This window comes from Symsagittifera roscoffensis, chromosome 6, assembly GCF_963678635.1.
Source record: "Symsagittifera roscoffensis chromosome 6, txSymRosc1.1, whole genome shotgun sequence".
Classification (NCBI taxonomy): Eukaryota; Metazoa; Xenacoelomorpha; order Acoela; family Convolutidae; genus Symsagittifera; species Symsagittifera roscoffensis.
Genome location: NC_087067.1, coordinates 31,274,840 through 31,295,209, shown reverse-complemented (window position 1 = coordinate 31,295,209; position 20,370 = coordinate 31,274,840). Strand labels below are relative to the sequence as shown.

At 32.0% G+C, this 20,370-nt stretch overlaps 2 protein-coding genes across 8 annotated transcripts in view; both read right to left on the bottom strand.

The window, feature by feature from the left end:
- LOC134848911 (protein SET-like) overlaps positions 1-20,370 on the bottom strand; it is a 229,324-nt gene that overhangs the window by 157,306 nt on the left and 51,648 nt on the right. The gene's annotated exons all lie outside the window — the stretch shown is intronic.
- Positions 10,533-20,370, bottom strand: part of LOC134848906 (protein patched homolog 1-like) — a 34,800-nt gene continuing 24,962 nt past the window's right edge. For 3 of the 6 annotated variants that reach the window (XM_063866451.1, XM_063866449.1, XM_063866450.1), the window contains exons 16-20: positions 19,461-19,605; positions 18,973-19,094; positions 18,352-18,564; positions 11,747-11,930; positions 10,533-10,863 (exon numbers count right to left, since the gene is read on the bottom strand). In XM_063866451.1, the coding sequence (XP_063722521.1) occupies positions 11,757-11,930; positions 18,352-18,564; positions 18,973-19,094; positions 19,461-19,605 (654 nt within the window). In that variant the 3' untranslated portion in view covers positions 10,533-10,863; positions 11,747-11,756. The remainder of the gene's footprint in view (positions 10,864-11,746; positions 11,931-18,351; positions 18,565-18,972; positions 19,095-19,460; positions 19,606-20,370) is intronic. The other 3 variants (XM_063866452.1, XM_063866453.1, XM_063866454.1) reach the window with 3 other exon arrangements.

The window sequence follows — 20,370 nt, the reverse complement described above, 5'->3', positions numbered from 1 at the left end:
TACTGACTAAATTTCTCATTGGTTCATTAGACAATCTACTCTCGGCATTTTCACTAAAAAATTTGAAATCTTCTCATGAGAACTTTCTATAGATTACCATTGTTGGATCTTTAAATAAGCAAAATATCTTCAAATAAGCAAAATCTCTGCAAATAAGGATACTCTTAAAAAAGATTTTTTCTTTACAAAACCTGAGCCAAATTAATACCAATTTTTTTGAATTTAGTTTTCAATGTTCTGACCATCAAACGGTTCGACAAAATGTAATTATCTTTTTTTTGTGTTCATAATTACGTGACTGTCTTCATTTTGAAGTTTTCCGTAAGCTGGTAATAGTGTAGTACGACGCGGATATCACAGCGGGTGAGACCTAGAAAATTCCAGCTACAGGGATTACTTAAATAAGATTCATATAGTCACGGGAGTTAGTTATGGCAACGGCAAAAGCAGGTTCCAAGATAATTTAGAAATTTCTTTGATTATTTTTCTTTAGTAACAAGGTTTAGATTATTTACAACCTCTTTGATTGTGTGTGATCCTCTTTGATAGTTATGGCAACAGCAAAAGCAGGTTCCAAGATATTTTAGAAATTTCTTCGATTATTTTTCTTTAGTAACAAGGTTTAGATCATTTACAACCTCTTTGATTGTGTGTGATCCGTTATGGAACGAACTAAACTTTTTTGTCTTTACCTTGCAAGGGTCTTTACCTTTTTTGTCTTTACAACTAAAATTAGTACTGGTTCATTCACGCTATATTTAGGTCCGTCTTGTTCTCTGTCCAAGGTAGATCAAATTTCGTTGTTATTCGACATCCATCGTTTCACTCACCGGATCGTGAATGATTTGAAGTTCCTACTTTTCTATTGGCAAGGAGCAAGCGCAACCAGAAATCAAGTAATATGGGCTGTATTTTTGCGCTGCATGAATTGAAGGACTAAACCAGTCTGAAAGCGTCAGATTGTGTATTCGATCCCATGCCATGGCAATGATAGATTCAGGACAAGCTCTCACTTGACCTCCAGCTTCAGGTCTACCACAATCTGACCAAATTTGGCTGCAATAGTGCTACCACGTAAAAATTCTAGACGCAAAAAACAGCTTCGCGCAGCAAAATAACACTGTCTGGAATGTGGGAAGATAATACAAACGGACTATCCTCGAAAGGACTGTTAAGACCTACTGATAGCTGCTATGGGATTCGCAGGAACTACAATTTATTAAATATGAATTATTTCCTTCACCTGTACTTAAATTACAATTCGCCTTTTATCGAGTTTTATCAGACTCAGAATTTTGGTTACTATCATGTTACGAACTAGCTAGAGTTTGGTTTGCTTGCGCCGACTTTCGAAGATTGTTTGAATATTTTATGCTTGCGCTGATTTTTTTTATGGCGGCAAATGTCGCACTTGTTACAAGCTTATTTTGGCCAATTTGGAAAAATTGGCCTGCAATTTGTTGCATTCTTAAATCACCAAGGAACGGGGAATAAGACATGAACATAAAAACCGCAAATTGAACATTATTATACGATACGAGACGCTAATAATCCTTCATATATATAGAGTTTTATATAGCAAATGAGCGTATAAAAAAACGTAAATTACATTTTTTGACTATTTCATCTAATTTTTTGAAGTAAAAATTTTTTCTTCAGATTTAAGGCGCAGTCGTAATATTCGGCGCTTTGCGCTGACATACGAATAAAGTCTTCTTTATATTTGAATGTGTAGTTAAAAAATGACGTTTTTTTTACACCGTCGCGTTTTTTATTGAAAAAGGAACTTAGGTTTTTACAACCACAGTAAGTGTTTTGGGTTGAATGGACTCCAAAAAAATGATGTTTGATAGTATTTCTATTCACCAAATTGATTGCATTCGCTTGGCCTAAGTGGAACGAAACTGATAGATAGTTGGAGACACGCTTTATCTCAGAAACGTTCTATAACCGTGACAAAATGTAGCTACAGTGTCAATGTTCGACCAGGTTTTACCAAATCACGCAAAAATTTCTACACACCAGTACCCGTACCCAGCGAAAACTCATTTTCTAGATAGATATATTATATAGATAACCTAGCCGAATTTTTCTTTTTTCTTTTCTGAAAGGATCTATTTTTTTCTTAGTTTAGAAATAAACAATTTCTGGAACGCAATAACCACAAATCAGTTCACAGCTCAACCGCAACGAGATAAACCTGCTTTGAGTATACACAATAGCCGTAGCGATACAATGCACATTAACACACTTGTTATAACAAGTGTTGCTTTGCATTATATTGCACACAATAATTTTCATTTTCAGGACATGTGGACAAGAGGTTAGCACAACCGCCAACAATAGCGCAGGGCGGGAGTTCGAGTCCCAGGCGGAGACTTTTTCTAGCTAGAAATAGCCTAGATTTAGCTAATTTTTGATCAGAAACAAGATTAGAAATAAAAAAAACTCAAAGAAAATGCCTGCTTTGTTTAAACATTTCACAAAGAATTCATGAACAGAAAATTAGATTAGATAAGAAGTATTCCAGGTCAGAAACAAAGAATTTTCTCGGTACGGGTAGTACTCCCATGTCGAGATCGTGGTTTTTTTCAGAACGTGTGGACCGAAGTTTAGCATGTTTAGTCCGTTGGGACCATAATATGGTATGCTCAGATCTTGTGCAATTATGAGGTAAATCAGATCTTGTGCTGCAGATTTTGAGCACTATCCAATCAGCTCGTTTTTGTTCCAATCACTCACAGATTGAAGAGTAACGTCGGACTCCAGTCGGTGCTTTTGTACAGCCAGTATTGACTCCTTCAAAGAAAACTCATCAAGAGTATCATAATGATAGTTGTGTTTTTGATTCTAATTTTTTCAAAAAAAGACTTTTCAACGTCGCGAAAAGCTGGTCTGAATTTTGTCGTTTTTGAAACTACAACAGACTAAATGTGATGTGGGAATTATCTTTCATTTTTCAAGTTAGGATATTTCCTTATTTTATCCTTATTTGATTACCCTTTCTAAAAAAATTTAAAAAATAATAAAACATGAAATATAAACAAAATACAAAATTTTTGCTTTTTTAGATTTTTTAAATCATTTCGAAGTTGTTTTGTACGAGTTTTGTCAAATAATGTGTACTATTTGCACAAAAACCGGCTATCCTTGTTTCATCTGAATTTTAAATATGACAAAATTTTTCGAAAATGACATGTAGATGTAGTTTTTAACAATTCTATAAGACATCGTACCAAATATTTCAAGTCGTTTTTGTCAAACTGCTCGACATTTTATTTTGAAGTTTTGCAACGTTTTGGTTCCAGTGCAATAAGTTTGATGCCTAAAACTTTTTGAAAATTTTGAACAGTTGTAGGTGCTCTAAATTTTCAAAAACTGCATGATTTCACGGATTTCTCAGGTTTCGAATACAATTCAGCGGATTGATACGAATTCCAAATTTGTCACATGCCGAAAAATAAAACCAAATTTCACTCGTATAATAAGAATTTCATTTATATCAGTTTCGATCTTTCGTTTTGTAAGTTCGAATATTTTGATAGTTTCAGTCGTCTGACCTAGGTCAAGTTAGAAGTTTCGATAAAAATGTGGTTGAGTTGTGTCTCGTCAGGTCTCGGCTTCACCTCGACCTTGTCTCGAATAAATTTTGCCGCATGCTCATCTCGACTCCAATTTTAAAGTTTGGTCCATCTTCAAAGTTCCAACTTTACACTTTACAAAAACGTCTCCGAAAAAGCTCAGTTGTTTTGCATTCCTCCCTCGATTGTTGCAAGAAAAAGGTTTAAATTCCAAGTTTAGAATTATTTCTATATTGAGACGGCGTCTCAAATTTTTTAAAAAATTACTGCAATAATTTGAAATTCGCGCCATTTCACCATCCGGGTCGAGAGCTCGCTCAAAAACCGCTCAAGATATGAGCGGTTTGAGCGGTTTTCAGCAAGATTTGAGCAGTTTAGTTGTTTTTTTTTGGAAAAACTGCTCAAACCGCACAAATCTTGCTTAAAAAACCGCTCAAAAACCGCTCAGTTCTTGCGGTGATTTTTGAGTTGTTTTTCAAGCAAGATTTGAGCGGTTTTTAAGCGGTTTTTGAGCGGTCTTGTAAAGAAAACCGATTAAAACCATCAAAAGGCCTGGAAAGGTAATGTGACGCTAAGATGCCGTTGAAGTACTATCTACATTATTTTTAAAAAAATGTGCTTAACCGTTCTCAACTGAAGCAAGATATTTTTCGATGTCTAGACCACAAACAATGTGAGCGACTTTTTTCAAATGCTCGAGCAAAATTACCATAAAAGAATACGTATGTATGTGTATGTATGTATGTATGTATGTATGTATGTATGTATGTATGTATGTATGTATGTATGTATGTATGTATGTATGTATGTATGTATGTATGTATGTATGTATGTATGTATGTATGTATGTATGTATGTATGTATGTATGTATGTATGTATGTATGTATGTATGTATGTATGTATGTATGTATGTATGTATGTATGTATGTATGTATGTATGTATGTATGTATGTATGTATGTATGTATGTATGTATGTATGTATGTATGTATGTATGTATGTATGTATGTATGTATGTATGTATGTATGTATGTATGTATGTATGTATGTATGTATGTATGTATGTATGTATGTATGTATGTATGTATGTATGTATGTATGTATGTATGTATGTATGTATGTATGTATGTATGTATGTATGTATGTATGTATGTATGTATGTATGTATGTATGTATGTATGTATGTATGTATGTATGTATGTATGTATGTATGTATGTATGTATGTATGTATGTATGTATGTATGTATGTATGTATGTATGTATGTATGTATGTATGTATGTATGTATGTATGTATGTATGTATGTATGTATGTATGTATGTATGTATGTATGTATGTATGTATGTATGTATGTATGTATGTATGTATGTATGTATGTATGTATGTATGTATGTATGTATGTATGTATGTATGTATGTATGTATGTATGTATGTATGTATGTATGTATGTATGTATGTATGTATGTATGTATGTATGTATGTATGTATGTATGTATGTATGTATGTATGTATGTATGTATGTATGTATGTATGTATGTATGTATGTATGTATGTATGTATGTATGTATGTATGTATGTATGTATGTATGTATGTATGTATGTATGTATGTATGTATGTATGTATGTATGTATGTATGTATGTATGTATGTATGTATGTATGTATGTATGTATGTATGTATGTATGTATGTATGTATGTATGTATGTATGTATGTATGTATGTATGTATGTATGTATGTATGTATGTATGTATGTATGTATGTATGTATGTATGTATGTATGTATGTATGTATGTATGTATGTATGTATGTATGTATGTATGTATGTATGTATGTATGTATGTATGTATGTATGTATGTATGTATGTATGTATGTATGTATGTATGTATGTATGTATGTATGTATGTATGTATGTATGTATGTATGTATGTATGTATGTATGTATGTATGTATGTATGTATGTATGTATGTATGTATGTATGTATGTATGTATGTATGTATGTATGTATGTATGTATGTATGTATGTATGTATGTATGTATGTATGTATGTATGTATGTATGTATGTATGTATGTATGTATGTATGTATGTATGTATGTATGTATGTATGTATGTATGTATGTATGTATGTATGTATGTATGTATGTATGTATGTATGTATGTATGTATGTATGTATGTATGTATGTATGTATGTATGTATGTATGTATGTATGTATGTATGTATGTATGTATGTATGTATGTATGTATGTATGTATGTATGTATGTATGTATGTATGTATGTATGTATGTATGTATGTATGTATGTATGTATGTATGTATGTATGTATGTATGTATGTATGTATGTATGTATGTATGTATGTATGTATGTATGTATGTATGTATGTATGTATGTATGTATGTATGTATGTATGTATGTATGTATGTATGTATGTATGTATGTATGTATGTATGTATGTATGTATGTATGTATGTATGTATGTATGTATGTATGTATGTATGTATGTATGTATGTATGTATGTATGTATGTATGTATGTATGTATGTATGTATGTATGTATGTATGTATGTATGTATGTATGTATGTATGTATGTATGTATGTATGTATGTATGTATGTATGTATGTATGTATGTATGTATGTATGTATGTATGTATGTATGTATGTATGTATGTATGTATGTATGTATGTATGTATGTATGTATGTATGTATGTATGTATGTATGTATGTATGTATGTATGTATGTATGTATGTATGTATGTATGTATGTATGTATGTATGTATGTATGTATGTATGTATGTATGTATGTATGTATGTATGTATGTATGTATGTATGTATGTATGTATGTATGTATGTATGTATGTATGTATGTATGTATGTATGTATGTATGTATGTATGTATGTATGTATGTATGTATGTATGTATGTATGTATGTATGTATGTATGTATGTATGTATGTATGTATGTATGTATGTATGTATGTATGTATGTATGTATGTATGTATGTATGTATGTATGTATGTATGTATGTATGTATGTATGTATGTATGTATGTATGTATGTATGTATGTATGTATGTATGTATGTATGTATGTATGTATGTATGTATGTATGTATGTATGTATGTATGTATGTATGTATGTATGTATGTATGTATGTATGTATGTATGTATGTATGTATGTATGTATGTATGTATGTATGTATGTATGTATGTATGTATGTATGTATGTATGTATGTATGTATGTATGTATGTATGTATGTATGTATGTATGTATGTATGTATGTATGTATGTATGTATGTATGTATGTATGTATGTATGTATGTATGTATGTATGTATGTATGTATGTATGTATGTATGTATGTATGTATGTATGTATGTATGTATGTATGTATGTATGTATGTATGTATGTATGTATGTATGTATGTATGTATGTATGTATGTATGTATGTATGTATGTATGTATGTATGTATGTATGTATGTATGTATGTATGTATGTATGTATGTATGTATGTATGTATGTATGTATGTATGTATGTATGTATGTATGTATGTATGTATGTATGTATGTATGTATGTATGTATGTATGTATGTATGTATGTATGTATGTATGTATGTATGTATGTATGTATGTATGTATGTATGTATGTATGTATGTATGTATGTATGTATGTATGTATGTATGTATGTATGTATGTATGTATGTATGTATGTATGTATGTATGTATGTATGTATGTATGTATGTATGTATGTATGTATGTATGTATGTATGTATGTATGTATGTATGTATGTATGTATGTATGTATGTATGTATGTATGTATGTATGTATGTATGTATGTATGTATGTATGTATGTATGTATGTATGTATGTATGTATGTATGTATGTATGTATGTATGTATGTATGTATGTATGTATGTATGTATGTATGTATGTATGTATGTATGTATGTATGTATGTATGTATGTATGTATGTATGTATGTATGTATGTATGTATGTATGTATGTATGTATGTATGTATGTATGTATGTATGTATGTATGTATGTATGTATGTATGTATGTATGTATGTATGTATGTATGTATGTATGTATGTATGTATGTATGTATGTATGTATGTATGTATGTATGTATGTATGTATGTATGTATGTATGTATGTATGTATGTATGTATGTATGTATGTATGTATGTATGTATGTATGTATGTATGTATGTATGTATGTATGTATGTATGTATGTATGTATGTATGTATGTATGTATGTATGTATGTATGTATGTATGTATGTATGTATGTATGTATGTATGTATGTATGTATGTATGTATGTATGTATGTATGTATGTATGTATGTATGTATGTATGTATGTATGTATGTATGTATGTATGTATGTATGTATGTATGTATGTATGTATGTATGTATGTATGTATGTATGTATGTATGTATGTATGTATGTATGTATGTATGTATGTATGTATGTATGTATGTATGTATGTATGTATGTATGTATGTATGTATGTATGTATGTATGTATGTATGTATGTATGTATGTATGTATGTATGTATGTATGTATGTATGTATGTATGTATGTATGTATGTATGTATGTATGTATGTATGTATGTATGTATGTATGTATGTATGTATGTATGTATGTATGTATGTATGTATGTATGTATGTATGTATGTATGTATGTATGTATGTATGTATGTATGTATGTATGTATGTATGTATGTATGTATGTATGTATGTATGTATGTATGTATGTATGTATGTATGTATGTATGTATGTATGTATGTATGTATGTATGTATGTATGTATGTATGTATGTATGTATGTATGTATGTATGTATGTATGTATGTATGTATGTATGTATGTATGTATGTATGTATGTATGTATGTATGTATGTATGTATGTATGTATGTATGTATGTATGTATGTATGTATGTATGTATGTATGTATGTATGTATGTATGTATGTATGTATGTATGTATGTATGTATGTATGTATGTATGTATGTATGTATGTATGTATGTATGTATGTATGTATGTATGTATGTATGTATGTATGTATGTATGTATGTATGTATGTATGTATGTATGTATGTATGTATGTATGTATGTATGTATGTATGTATGTATGTATGTATGTATGTATGTATGTATGTATGTATGTATGTATGTATGTATGTATGTATGTATGTATGTATGTATGTATGTATGTATGTATGTATGTATGTATGTATGTATGTATGTATGTATGTATGTATGTATGTATGTATGTATGTATGTATGTATGTATGTATGTATGTATGTATGTATGTATGTATGTATGTATGTATGTATGTATGTATGTATGTATGTATGTATGTATGTATGTATGTATGTATGTATGTATGTATGTATGTATGTATGTATGTATGTATGTATGTATGTATGTATGTATGTATGTATGTATGTATGTATGTATGTATGTATGTATGTATGTATGTATGTATGTATGTATGTATGTATGTATGTATGTATGTATGTATGTATGTATGTATGTATGTATGTATGTATGTATGTATGTATGTATGTATGTATGTATGTATGTATGTATGTATGTATGTATGTATGTATGTATGTATGTATGTATGTATGTATGTATGTATGTATGTATGTATGTATGTATGTATGTATGTATGTATGTATGTATGTATGTATGTATGTATGTATGTATGTATGTATGTATGTATGTATGTATGTATGTATGTATGTATGTATGTATGTATGTATGTATGTATGTATGTATGTATGTATGTATGTATGTATGTATGTATGTATGTATGTATGTATGTATGTATGTATGTATGTATGTATGTATGTATGTATGTATGTATGTATGTATGTATGTATGTATGTATGTATGTATGTATGTATGTATGTATGTATGTATGTATGTATGTATGTATGTATGTATGTATGTATGTATGTATGTATGTATGTATGTATGTATGTATGTATGTATGTATGTATGTATGTATGTATGTATGTATGTATGTATGTATGTATGTGTGTATAGATGTATGTATCTTTGTATATATCTATGTATGTACGTATGTGCGCTCAAAATCTTGCTTCAAAATGAGCGGTTTGAGCGGTTTTTTTAGACGATTGCGCTCAAATTCTTGCTTCAAAATGAGCGGTTTGAGCGGTTTTTTTAGACGATTGCGCTCAAATTCTTGCTTCAAAATGAGCGGTTTGAGCGGTTTTGAACGGTTTATCTAAAAAAAAACACTCAAAAACCGCGCAAGATTTGAACGGTTTTTGAGCGGTTTATCTAAAAAAAAACCGTCAAAAACCGCGCAAGATTTGAGCGGTTTTTGAGCGTTTTTTTTTAGATAAACCGCTCAAATCCGTTCAAATCTTGCGCGGTTTTTGAGCGGTTTTTTTTAGATAAACCGTTCAAAATTTGCTTAAACCGCTCAAATGAAACAAGATTCTGAGCGCAATTGTCTAAAAAACCGCTCAAACCGCTCAAATCTTGCATCAAATTAGGTGAAAAATATCGACTCGGGCATATGATTATTCTTCTGTTTCTGAGTTTGCACAAAGTTTTGTGGCAGAGGCCCAACATAAGGGCAAATCGAAACTTTTCATTGGTATTTCTGAGTACTTTTTCTTGGAGTGGAAAAACTTCTCTTTTGCAGCATAGTTTCATTCAGTTTCTAGTCCAAAACAATTTTATAGGAAATTAACTTTTTTTTTACTCAGAAAGCTATATTCTTTACATGTTTACAAAGGGGTGTGTTAGAAGATAACATACAATTCATGAACGAATAGAAAAATAATTCAGTTAGCCCATATTTAGAAAAACTCCAGTGCAAAAACATACAAGAATAAATATATATTTTTTTTGCCTTCAAGCATTTGGAAAATGTAAGAATTTGCATTCGTACTTGAAGCTAAATTAAGATTCGGATGAAAAAATTTAGCTGATAGTCACTGAAAATTGCGGAGATTTTATCAATATGGGTTTTGCTACATTTGCTAAGAAGTAGAATTGCTTCGAAATTTCAGCGTCGAAAGCTATAAAATTTGAGATTGATCAAGATCAAGACCGCGACTAGGTCCAATCGTAACATTTCACAGTGTTTAGTGACAGGTGTTATTGTTGTGTTGTTGTTGTTTGTTCCATTCTACATTCTGGTCACTTCTGTTTTGTGCACTTGGTTCTTGTCACCAGCTAGAACTGGATTCTGAGCACTCAATGGCTTGTCGTTGACCTGAAAAATTAACCAGGGTTAAAAATGACGCACAAATTGGAGTTACTACAAATGAAAGAGATATGAGCTAAAAAGACTGACACACTAAACCTAAGGAAGGAATGATACGCATGGATGGTTGTCTCGGACCAAAATGTAACCCCACCCAGTTGGCAGTTCTTTGTGAAGAAAATTGTCTGGGCTTTTTTTAATCAATTTGCCATGACTATTTTTGTGCTATAGTCCAGCGCTGTAGTTCTGGTTTTTCAGTAACATGCTGAGACTAATTATTATTTCTAAATGCAGTTTTGGCTCACAAACAACTTGTTTAGCCGAAGAAATTTGAAACTGTCTCAAGTTTAGAAAGACGCTCGAGGAATGATCATATTAAACTAAAATTCCACCTGTCCTTTGAATATTCGCCTCCATAATTAATGATGTTTGCTTAACGTTACCATAATCGATCAAGACTAATAATGGTGAACCTCGCCTAAGTTCACAATTCATTTTTCATAGAATATTTTAGAGGAAAAATCCAATAAAAACGACATCTGAACTAATTTGATAGCCAGCCGTCATTGAGCTTATGATAAAAGCAATTATATAGTAAAAAATTGGTTATTAAATGATTCTTTAAAAACTTTTTCGATAAATTCTCACGCTCCTTAGAAAAAGTGCAGCCAAAAATCGTAAATACTTAGAATAAAAAAATCAACATGGCTATGTGGTTAAATGTTCAGCTTATAAAACGGCTCTATGAAAAAAGAAACGGCAAAAACAACTCCGAAAACCCAAAACCTACATCTATTGTCACACAGAAACAGATCTATTCTATCAATTAATATCTATCATCCATATCTAAGGTGAGGAAACTGAGATGTCTATGCTGTGACATGTATTTTACTATTTTTAGTTCAACGTGTCTGAAGTACGTCTAATTGGCACATTGGTACCACTTGGCCCGGGGAAGTGGGCCTAGATCTGGGCCCTTGATTAGCACCCTTAATTGCTTCCGGGCTGCCATTCCATGTTACTGATTTCTTTCTGTCTGTTTTACTCTGTCTCAGCTCTTTAGAGCTCAGTTCCATCTAAAGCGAGCTTTTTGGTTCAGCTATTCAGAAATAAGCAAACAAAAACAAACAATTCTTTCCCGCTTATTGCATCAACAACAATGCTGTTTTCGCAATTCCCATGAAAAACGCCGAAAATAGAAGTAAGCAAGCTCAACAAAGATTCGTTTTTTCTCCGTGAAAAAATCACTGCCCTGACTAAATTATGTAATTTGTAAAAACCAGAAAAACCTGAAATTTCCATATCATCTGCCTAATACATGCACAGCTTTGATTTTAAGTATTTGGACGAAGCCACAAAATTAGATTTAGATTTAAAGAATATTTTTATCAAATTTGATGGAAAATTAAAAACAAACGGAAAGCAAAAATACTTTATAGGAACTTCAATACTATTGTTTTGACTATTCTGGAAGATCATGACGGAAAATTTGTGCTCGGGGTGGTATCAATAAAGATATTGTAGTCTTGAATGGTTGTCTTTCATTCAATGATTGCTGTCAACAAGATGTATTTTGTTTATTACGCGTAAGCGGAGATTTAGTTGTTCCGACTTACGAAGAAAAAGGAATATTTATGCTTGAGTTGATATATTTATTCAGTCAGTTTTCGGCGATCGAAATACTAGTTTTTGACAAAAAAAATATACCCTATTAAAGATATCGACTCCCTGAAATCAATTATATACAGATATTTTACCTCCAACCAATTTTTGCAAAGTTCTGGGAGTTTGAAAATTGCCAATTTGGCCTTGCTCTGGGCTAATTTATGCGCAATTTGAGGATTTTTTCAGAATACTGAAAGATTAATGCAAAATATTTTTGCGTGTCAAATATGTTTGCGTGTTGCATTATCCCGCGAAACAAAAGCGTTCTAAATTGAATTGAGGCTATTTAATTGGTCATATTTTTTTGCCCGACTTAATTTTTATTTTTTGGTCATTGATTTTCCACAAAATTTATAGTTTTTCAATATTTTTTCCCAAAAAGTATTCGATATGGATTAAAGGCCAGTCCCAACATTTAAGGCTTTGCCCTGATATACGATCAGTTTTTTTTCGTTCTAGAAATTGGAGTAAGGGATGCTGTTTAGTCTATTTAATACTTGTTATATGCAAATTATATCATTTTGACTTTATAAAGCGAGATTTTGAAATATCAGAGTTTTTGAATTTTTTTTCTTTTTTTTCTGAAAATTTCATCAAATAATCTCCTTTGAACTACTCCATATAAATTAAAATGCAATCGGAACAATCAAGGCTTTGCTCTGATACGAGTTTTTTTGTTGGCCGATAAATTTTTCTGGATTTGAGCTCAAAACAGCAATATCTTTGAGATGGCATAAAAACTGCAAAAAATTGCTTTTTCAAAATGTCGGAAATTGGCTGAATAAGAAAACCACTGTAAGCAGGGGCGGATTTAGGGGTAATGACGGGTTCCCGCCTCCCTCAGGGATTCGACACCCCTTTGTACTATTATGAGGAATCCATTTTTGGCAACAGTCCCTAAAATTTTTCTAAAGGCGCCTTTGGCGCCAAAATATGCTAACTTTGAGGGAGGTGCACGCGCCGGAAAAGTGCAATTTTTTTTGGTAAAAATGTTTTTTTTCTTAGCTGAAGTAACCAAGGCGAAGTTGTCTATTTTAGAGCGGTCCACAATTGTTTATCCTACCATTCTCACAATTTGTGCTATAAATGTTATGTTATTTTTTTCAAGAATTTGAACAGCAATGTTCAATGTCGTCAGAATTGCTCCAAAACAACTTTTTGATTCAAGAACCAAATATATCTGAGCCAGAAAAAAAGATAGCCAACAGACAGTTAAAAAAGAGTCATAAACACAAAGGAATAGAAAAGAAATGAGTTCATTACGAGGCGAAACTGTGCACTGGATAGGAGCACAATTTTGTATGTTCCTGGATTCCAGAGACAAGTCTTTAAACACGTTTAAATTTTGTCGGAACGGTCAAAGAAAATGAAAGAACAAAAGAAGAACAAAGGGGGCGTCCTTGTCGCGGAATCCGCTTACAATGCACAAAATGCAAAGTTTGGCCTCGTAACGTTGGTTGTTGGAAAAAAATTTCGAAGAAAAATATATAACCTCAAAACTCTTCTAATTTCAAGACAATTTATGATTGACATTTAAGAAAAAATGAACCCAAAGTGAAAAAAAAATGGATCAATAGATAAATTTTTTATTCCGCTGGGGAATATGTAACTTAAATTGGTAATATGAACCCAATTTGAGAAAACTGGATCAAAAAGTAAAACTTAAGCAAAAGAATTTAATAGATGATCTCCTTGCGACTTCTTGCTAGCCTTGATAGTTCAAATGCGTGTCTGTACAAAACAGTCCCATACAAAACAGTTCAATACAAAACAGTCCGGAAAAGTATGAAAATGAACGAAAAAACAATCCGATACAAAACAGTCCTAAAAACAGTCCCAATTAATAATTGTTTTGACAAGCTGGCAGGCCTTAAACCGGACTGTTTTGTATTGGACTGTTTTTTTCCGTCATTACATGATTTTTCGGAGTATTTTGTATTTGACTAATTTGAATGGGACTGTTTTGTATATGCACCTTCAAATGTGATGTTAAACAAAAATCAAAAATCATAGCCTGCAGAAAATTACTTCCCGCAATAACACAAAACGGAAAACTCCAATCTAGAGTTTATTAGGCGTCTGAGAAACGATAAAGAGTAAGCGCAGCTAGTATTGGTTACGTTTTATTTAAGAAGAAAAGAAAGCAGAAGACATGATTAAAGAGTATAACTAACAAAACAGAAGGAAAACATTGTTCAGTTGAAGAAAATTGCTTACTTTTTTCTTTTTCTGTGCAATGAAAAATTATATGTTGAACTTTTCACTATTTTCGCTGTTTATAAAAAGTAAGCATAGCCAACAGACATTTGAAAAAGAGTCAATGAACGCTAATAAACACAAAAAATACAAATACTGACTTTTAATTAAAAAAAATCTCAACTTTCAAATGATTGAGCAAAAAAATAGACGGTTTTAAAGCTCCTTAGTGGCCTTAAATAGGAAATGAACTAAATTGAACAAAGAATTTTGATTCAACCTCAAACAAGTATATTTGAGCCTGAACAAATTCTTGAGTTTTTTTGAAAAAAAAAAGAACAGAAAAGTCATCTTAATATATATAAGAGTCTGAACTACGTTCCTTGAAACCTACAAAATTTGTCCAATACAATATTGCGCCCGTAAAAAATAAATATAGCAAGCACAAAAGCGCAAAACATCGCAGGGACAAAGCATAGCCAACAATCAAGTGGAAACGAGACTTCATTTTTGAAAAAAGCACAATTATAACAATTGAAAAAGGTGAATCGAAGAAATCATTGACTCTAAGTACGAGTACGAATTGTGATTATTAACCCCACAAACTGTACTCTCAAATTTACTTTTAATTAAAATATTCGTCTCTGTCCTCCAAAACAAACAGAAAGAGCAAAAACACACTTCAACAGTTAGAACATAGTTAGGATGGCCTCGAACAAAATAGCCGCCATCGGGTACTTCGTGCCCTCAGGCCGGGCTCTTTTTCCCTCGGGCATCTTTCAACTATGTTCTAACTACTACAAAGTCAATGAAAGCAAGTAAGCAGAAATTAAAAGCAAGCAAGCAAGTAGACTGATTGTTTTTTTTCGAAAATCTTACCGTTGGATTTTCAAAAAAAGATGCCCTTGAAGCTCCTTCACTTTCTAAGACAGTTCATGGCTAGCATTTGGTTGATGAAAGTAACCCAATTTGATAAAACTGGATATCAATTGGTAGTTTTTTATTTTGCTAAGAAATCTAAAAACCAAATTCCATTTTCGAAACTAGAAGTTGAGCACATTTTTGTGAATTTTACTCTTTTTAGAATGGTGAAGTCTTCCTTCCTTTTAACAAAGGGAGTGAAATGAATTTAATCATAATCAAAAAAGAAACGTCAAACCGCAAAAGTCATATTGAAAAAAAAGAACAAAATCATCGACACTTATATAAGAGTATGCGCTACGTTCATGACTCTGATCAAACTTCCATAAATATAGATAGTTGGTGAAATTGAAGCTTAATTGAAAGAAAAACTGTTACCGCCAGCTAATACGGTTGAACTTTGTCTTTGTCTTACTGTTGTCGACCAAAGTATAGTGTCCGGTGAGCGGCGCAATTTTATCAGTTCTCCTTGCGCCTTGTTGTTTGTCATGATAGCTCCAATTCGAGTTAAAAATAATTATCAATGAAATCATGAAAAAATTTTAATAATTCAAAATGAACAAAAATTCTTTGAAAATTTTGATCATTTCTTCAATTTTCGAATTCCATGTAAATTCCATGACATTCAAGTATTTTATACTCAATTAATTTGTGCAAAAAGCATTTTTTTAAAATAAAAATAATTCAAGTAGTGAAATTTGGGCCAAAAAACAGTTTTCTTTCCGCTGGGAAATGTATGCAGAGCCAACAGACATTTGAAAAAAAAACGGAAAAAAGACTTGTTCTTTCAAAAATTTTCAATTTTTTAAATTCCAAAAACTCATAGATAGCCTTGAAGCTCTTCGAATTTATAGAACAACACATGATTGACACTTTTTTTTAAAAACTATTCCAATTGGAGAAAACTGGATCAATAGGTAAAACTTTTATTTCACTGAAAAATATGATAATTAATTTCCATTTGCCATTTTTTTTTGGCTTTTTCAAAAATTGCCATCCTTTTAATGATGGAAATGCACTGAACTAAAAAAGTGATCACAAGTAAAACCGCGAAAAATCAAAAGTTAGCCTGAACAAGTTTTAAGAGTTTTTCTCGAGGAAAAACAAACAAAAAACGTCAGCAAGACCTATATAAGAGTATTCACTACGTTCATCACTTTTAAAAAAACTGACTTCAAAGTAAACAATGTATGACTTTAAAGCTCCTTGCTTTTCACGAAACAAATTGTTGACAAGTTTCTATATAATTGACTGCTTTCATTGACTCCAATTGATAAAATCAATTTTTGAAACAAAAAATTATTCACGTCTATTTCCTGACATGTGCACTTTCATAGTAAGAGCGCGTAATTTACTTGTTTTTTGGCCCATAAAGTTTAGTGGAACTTAAAAAGAACTGAAACATCAAATTGCAAGTTCAGTGAGTATCAAAAAAAAAACGCGCAAGTTCAGTGAGTATTTTCATTATTTTACCGGAATTTCAAACAACAAAGACAAGAGACAGTCAGAAAAAAAGCCTTAAAAGCAAGAGACAGAAAAAAATTACTGACTTGTTTTTTTTGAAAAAAAGTTCACCTTTCGAAATTCAAATAAAAAAATATGGCCTTCAAGCTATTTGATTATCAAAAACATTTTTTGATTAATTTTTTTTATAAAAAATTAACTCAATTTGAGAAAAGTGAATTAATATGAAAAATGTTTATTTCGCTGGGAAATCTGAAAATTAAATTCCACTTTCGAAACTAGAAGTCGAATTTGTTTTTCGTGACCTTTACGCTTTTGCTGTTCGATAGTGGAGGTTGCCTTTTTTAACTGAGAAAAGTAGGTAAACTTAGAACAAAAAATACCATTTTAAATTTAAAAAATTCACAATCGTAAGCCACGTAAAACAAAAAATAATACCACGATTGTAAATAAAAACCACGAAAAAAATTTGAGCCTAAACACGTATTTAAACTTTTCCTGAAAAGAATCATCATGAACTATATAAGAGTCTGAACTACGTTCACCGACTCTGAATGAATGCTAATACAAAATCCATCTGTGCAGTAATGCAAACTGGACCAGGGGTAGTGATGTTCTGGGCAGCTGAAACCTGAGAGAGCAAACGGTGTTGGTTTTTGATAAAGATTCATGAAGAAAGGAAAACAGAAGACATAATAAAAGAGTACAACGATAGAACGGAGAAGAAAAACATTGTCAGCCCTCAGAAATTAGCTTACTTTTCGTTTTTTCTGTTCAATGAAAAAGTTTATGCTTTCGGCATTCAAAGTTTTTTTTTCCAGAACTGTTGACTCAAAAAATTACCCCCGTTTTGTGATTGCTGACATCGGGTAAAAAGAACTCACATTTTTCTAAGATTTTATTTGTTTTTATTCTAAGTAACAAAAAATCTTGAAATTTTTTCGAACTTTTTTAACCAATTTTAAATTGGATTTTTTTTCGAGAGCCAGTGCTCTAAGACTCCAATTTTTTTCAGAGGGTCAATTATTTATGAGAAAAAAGTATGAATACTAATGGTTTTTTGATTCATCAACCGCAAGATTGAGAGGCGGACACAACAGCCGTTAGAGTTGTATGTGTAGTTTCGATCATACGATGGAATACTTTGTCGTGAGTGAAAATGGTTAAAATTAGTGTGAATGTATTGAAAGTGAGTGGAATGCAATGCTAATACATGTGGAATGATGGGCAAGCATGAAGGTATAAGCGTACCACGTTAGTCCATTCTTCATTCTCTGATTTCTTTACCTTGTCTGCCCCTCTTCCTCCTACTTCTCCTCCTCTTCCTTCTCCCCCTAGCTCCGATGAGTCATCGTGGCCTGGCTTATGGGCACTGGAATAGGGCGCGGGACCCAGCCAGCTCATCATCACCGGAAGGTAGATCAACCCATGGTACAAGCCCAGCACACAGACCAGGAAGAAAATCTGGAAAAAATCGGGTCTCTTTAACTATATCCCCCTCGGGTACCTAGTAACGAATACCCCTTCACCTATAATGAAATAAATCAAGCGTATTAGAATTTTATACCTAGTAGCGAATCTCTCCCCTTTATGCAAAAGGGGGATATAGTTATAGAGATCCAAATAATCAAGGTGAAAAGAGGTTTTTAATGGTCCACCCCTCATTTTTTATACGCAATTCAGCGGCATTAACGTTGATTTTACGAGATTCTATATAAATTATGTCGTTTATGAGGTTGTAATTAGGTTTTTTATTCACTTGCGATTTTCATAACAATTGGCATGTGAATTTAAAAACCCTATTACAACCTCATATCTGTTCCCCATGGAAGACACACATTTTGAAAGATCTAGATGGTGAGTGTTGATTACCTTAAAGAATGTCTCGAAGACGAATGAAGTTGATATAGCAAGGGGAGCGAATGCGAGGAACGTACTGAAGCCTCCACTGAACACTGCCGGTCCAATCTCCGTGAGAGCGGTGCGGGTACGGGCTACGCACAAACAAAAGTATTGGCATCACTTATAATTTAACATTGGTGAGATTTGATTCATACTCCAGGTCGTAATTGATGAGTATTTCTTCTCCGATGTTTACTTCGAGTTTACTTCGATGAAAATTTGAGCATCTATTTCTTCTCCGATGAAAGTTTGAACATCTATTTCTTCTCCGATGAAAATTTGTACATCTGCAGTTATTATTCCGATATTTAGGTTTAAGTTTTGCCACTTGAGCTACAACTACAAAAAATATTCAGAAAATTTTGTAGGAATCAACACCTACATAGTCATAACTACGTGATTTTCTCGAAGTTCAAATACTCTCGAACTAACTGAGACAGCGTGTAATCATGACTCACTCTTTCGGGATCCGGCGGTGGCCATGAATGCGTGTCCGATGTGGGCGGCGTAGTCCACTGCCAGACCTATGGCCAGGATGAGGTTGATAGTGGACACTGTGTTAATGGTCACTCCCCAGAAGTGGATTAAACCAATCACATCCACCTAAAAATTAATATATGAACATATCATACGTATTCAAAATCAAATATTTCACAAACTGCATTCATAAACAAATATATTTATATATACAAATCTAGGATTTTCTCAAGGGGGTGGGGATTTTCAAAAAAATTTCAAAATTTTTGTCGACCTTTTTTTAGGTCGACCGAATTGATTTTTTGAGTTCTCCCAAAGCACTAAAAAGTCCCTGTTTTGGCCAATTTTTTGCGCGGCAGGCAAAATTTTGGGCGTTTTTAGGCACTTTTTGGAAAATTTTGACCAAAAAAATTGCGTTTTTTCGGCGCGCTACACCCTCAGAGTTAGTATATATTGGCGCCCAGGGCGCCTTTAGAAAATTTTTAGGGTCCGTCAACAAAAATGAATCCGTCAACGAAAATGCAAGCATATTTTGCCTCGCTTAGCATAGAAGGAGATTTATGGTAAAATTCGAATCTTGATTATTCACGGGAAAAATTGACTGCCTTTTGACTGAGTCTTAATCAAAAGCGATACAGTAATATGACAGCATTGAAGTTTCACGACCAGCAAACAAGCCTCATGCGCTGTGACGCGGCATCGTTTCAACATTTTCAGACGACCGAAAAAAGATTATTTTCAACTCTAAATAAATCAAAAGCTTTTTGCCACCCCAACAAGAAAACAAAAAAAAAATCGACAGCAGGCTGATTGATTGTCGATATTTTCATTTTGGGCAAACTACTAAAAGTTGTAAGTTTTCTGACTTTTTGTTAAATACGTGAACTAATT